The following is a 3,316-nucleotide window of genomic DNA, read 5'->3' as shown; positions in this document are numbered from 1 at the left end:
TGCAAGGATGGGGCTTGTTCCTGACGGGGACATCCTATTGGAGAGTATCCATTGCTTTTCAGTGGAGAATGACGCTGAAGGCGCTGGTACTCGGTATTTAATGCATTCCAGAAAGCCGCACAGGTGTGCCTGGCGTCGGAGGGCAATGGCGGCGTTGCGGGGGGAGAGGTCTGTCTTGAGAGGTTCCCCGCAGCACTTATGCCACCTTCCAAACGCAGGGCGCTCAGAGCGCACCTCCCTTGGGGCTCACAGCCCGCTCCCACCGAGCAGGGCAGCGTACACCAAGCACCGGCACCTACCCTGCCAGCATCTTCTGCCTGTCCCACAGCTGCTGCCCACAGTCAGCCCGTGCCTGCGCACGGTGGCTGCCAGCAGAGCGCTGGCAGAGACAGGGGACGGGCACGGGCAGGGGCACGGGCAGAGGCACGGGCAGGGGTCGGGACAGGAGGACAGACGGGGCAGAGGCAGCGCTAGAGGCAGAAGCACGGGCAGGGCACGGGGGGAACAAGCCGCGGGACAGGCACGGGAGCAGGCAGGGCCGGCAGCGCGGGCAGGGCGGGGCCACCCCGCCCCCGAGGTACCGGTTGGCGGCGGGCGGTGACGCGGGGCGGGGCGGGCCGGCGGCGCGGCGCGGGGCCATGCGGCAGCCCGGGGCGGCGGCGGCAGCGGCGGCGGCAGCGGCGGCGGGGCCGCCTTCCTGCCCGCGGCGCGGCGGCGGCCGGAGCCCCCGCAGAGCCATGGGCGATGGGTGGCTGCCGCCCGACTGCGGCCCCCAGAACCGCTCTGTGGCCGGCGGCGGGGTGACGGCGGCGCCGCCGCCCGGGAGCAAGCAGCTGCCCACCGAGCTGCTGTCGCAGCAGTGGGCTGTGGGAATGAGCCTGCTGATGGCCCTGGTGGTGCTGCTCATCGTGGCTGGTAACGTTCTGGTGATCGCAGCCATCGGGCGGACGCAGAGACTGCAGACCCTCACCAACCTCTTCATCACCTCGTTAGCCTGCGCAGACCTGGTGATGGGGCTGCTGGTGGTGCCTTTTGGGGCCACGCTGGTGGTGCGGGGCACCTGGTTGTGGGGATCCTTCCTCTGCGAGTGCTGGACCTCCGTGGATGTGCTCTGCGTGACAGCCAGCATTGAGACCTTGTGCGTCATCGCCATTGACCGCTACCTGGCCATCACCTCGCCTTTCCGCTACCAGAGCCTCATGACCAAGGGTCGAGCCAAGGGCATCATATGCACCGTCTGGGCCATCTCTGCCTTGGTCTCCTTCTTGCCCATCATGATGCACTGGTGGCGAGACGAGGACCCCCAGGCGCTGGAGTGCTACCAGGACCCAGGCTGTTGTGACTTTGTCACCAACAGGGCTTATGCCATCGCCTCATCCATCATTTCTTTCTACATCCCCCTCCTCATCATGATCTTTGTGTACCTGCGGGTGTACAGAGAGGCTAAGGAGCAGATTAAGAAGATTGATAAGTGCGAGGGCCGGTTCTATGGCAGCCAAGAACAGCCACAGCCGCCCCCACCGCCTCACCATCAGCCCATCCTCGGCAACGGCCGAGGCAGCAAGAGGAAGACTTCCCGCATCATGGCCATGAAGGAGCAAAAAGCCCTCAAGACTTTGGGCATCATCATGGGAGTGTTCACCCTCTGCTGGCTCCCTTTCTTCCTGGTGAACATCGTCAATGTATTCAACAGGGACCTGGTGCCAGACTGGCTCTTCGTTTTCTTCAACTGGCTGGGCTATGCCAACTCTGCTTTCAACCCCATCATCTACTGCCGCAGCCCTGACTTTCGTAGAGCCTTCAGGAGGCTGCTCTCCTGCCCCCGGAAGGCCGATCGACGGCTGCACAGCAGCGGTGGGGAGCTGGCCCACCTGCCCGGGGGCTTCATCAGCACCGTGGGCTCCCCTGAGCGCAGCCTGGGAGGGACCTGGTCTGACTGCAACGGGGGCACGAGGGGCGGCAGCGAATCCAGCCTGGAGGAGAGAAATAGCAAAACATCTGATTCGGAGTCCAAGGTATAGAGGGGGGTATGGGGGCTGTGTCAGAGCTGGGGCACGGGGAAAGGCAGGCAGGGAGCACAGAGAGGAGCGGAGAAATCCCCGGCAGCTGCGTGGTGGTAGGGCAGATGCCAAGCAAAACCGATCCCTGGCTTAGCAGGGAGAGAGCGAGTGTTTACTTAGGAATAAAAGCAGGTGAACTCGTGTAGACATACCTCATCCGAAACTACAGCAAACAGGAAAGCCACTGACCGGAGAACAAAGCAAATAAACAGCCCATCCCCAAGACAGCCAGCTTGTATTTAGGAGTGCTTTCGGAAGAGGCTGTGGCTGAGGCGCCCTTCGCTCGGGTGACTTGTCCCAGGACCACGCCGGTGGCTAAACCGGAGCGTGGAGGTGCTGACCTTTGGCTGCTGTGTTTGTCCACAGTTAGGGTGCCAGCCACCCCCCGCCTTTCCCGGGGCAGTTGAACATCCCGAGTTTCCCTCTCTGACCCACAGCTCCGGGCAGTTTTTTTGGGAGGTGCAGGATCCGTGCTGCAGGTGCTCCATGCAGAGAGTAGGACTCACGGGCAAGATGAGCGTTAAGCATGGAGTAGCTGTGCTCCCCTTCTCTGCAGAGTAGCAGTGAAGGAAGATAATGAGTAACGAGGAGCGCAGGCATATTTTGGAAGGGGGTAAAAAACCCCAACTCGCACTCCTGTGCTTTTCCCCTCTGTATCAGCGAGCAGCGAGCTATTGTGCTTATCTCCCTTGGCCAGATAATTGCAGTCAGGCTGAGAAACTTCTACCTCAAACTGTGCATATTGTACAGGGGACTAAACGGACCATGTTTATATTAAACAGCATATTTACATACCACTATTAGTGTTTTATGAAAGGGGGGCAGAGGCGAGGAGCCTTTTGCAATTCATTGTGATTACAGATGAATAGGAGGGGAAAATCCTGGCAACAACAAAAATTTACTGCACATTTCCTTTTCTTCTTTTCTTTTTTTTTTTTTTTTTAATGGCAACAAAAGCCATTTTTTTGCACAGTGTTAAGAGTTGTAAAGTTGTTTGGAGATGTTACTTGCACACACGTACACACACACACAAAGTAAAAATGAAACCGAGGTTTTGAGTTAACACCAACTCTGAAGCTAGTTGCTGGGTTTGACTGATCTGTTGTGGTTTTATTGAGGGAGTGGCTTTTTAAAATGTTCTTTTATGAAGGTACTGTAAATATATCCATATTATAAATTAAAATATCTTCAGAGACTTTATTATTTTTATTTTTTATTTCCAAATGCCCACGTGAATCTGCTGTTACTTTAGCACT

At 57.9% G+C, this 3,316-nt stretch overlaps 1 protein-coding gene across 1 annotated transcript; it reads left to right on the top strand.

Moving 5' to 3' along the window:
• The first annotated feature begins 714 nt into the window (after positions 1-714).
• ADRB1 (adrenoceptor beta 1) lies at positions 715-3,114 on the top strand. The gene has a single exon (XM_064144347.1). It carries the CDS (start codon positions 738-740, stop codon positions 2,019-2,021), a length of 1,284 nt encoding a protein of 427 aa, XP_064000417.1. The 5' UTR covers positions 715-737; the 3' UTR covers positions 2,022-3,114.
• Positions 3,115-3,316: the final 202 nt, after the last annotated feature.

This window comes from Pogoniulus pusillus, chromosome 6 (assembly GCF_015220805.1).
Source record: "Pogoniulus pusillus isolate bPogPus1 chromosome 6, bPogPus1.pri, whole genome shotgun sequence".
Taxonomy (NCBI): domain Eukaryota; kingdom Metazoa; phylum Chordata; class Aves; order Piciformes; family Lybiidae; genus Pogoniulus; species Pogoniulus pusillus.
This window is presented reverse-complemented; position numbering and strand designations above follow the sequence as displayed.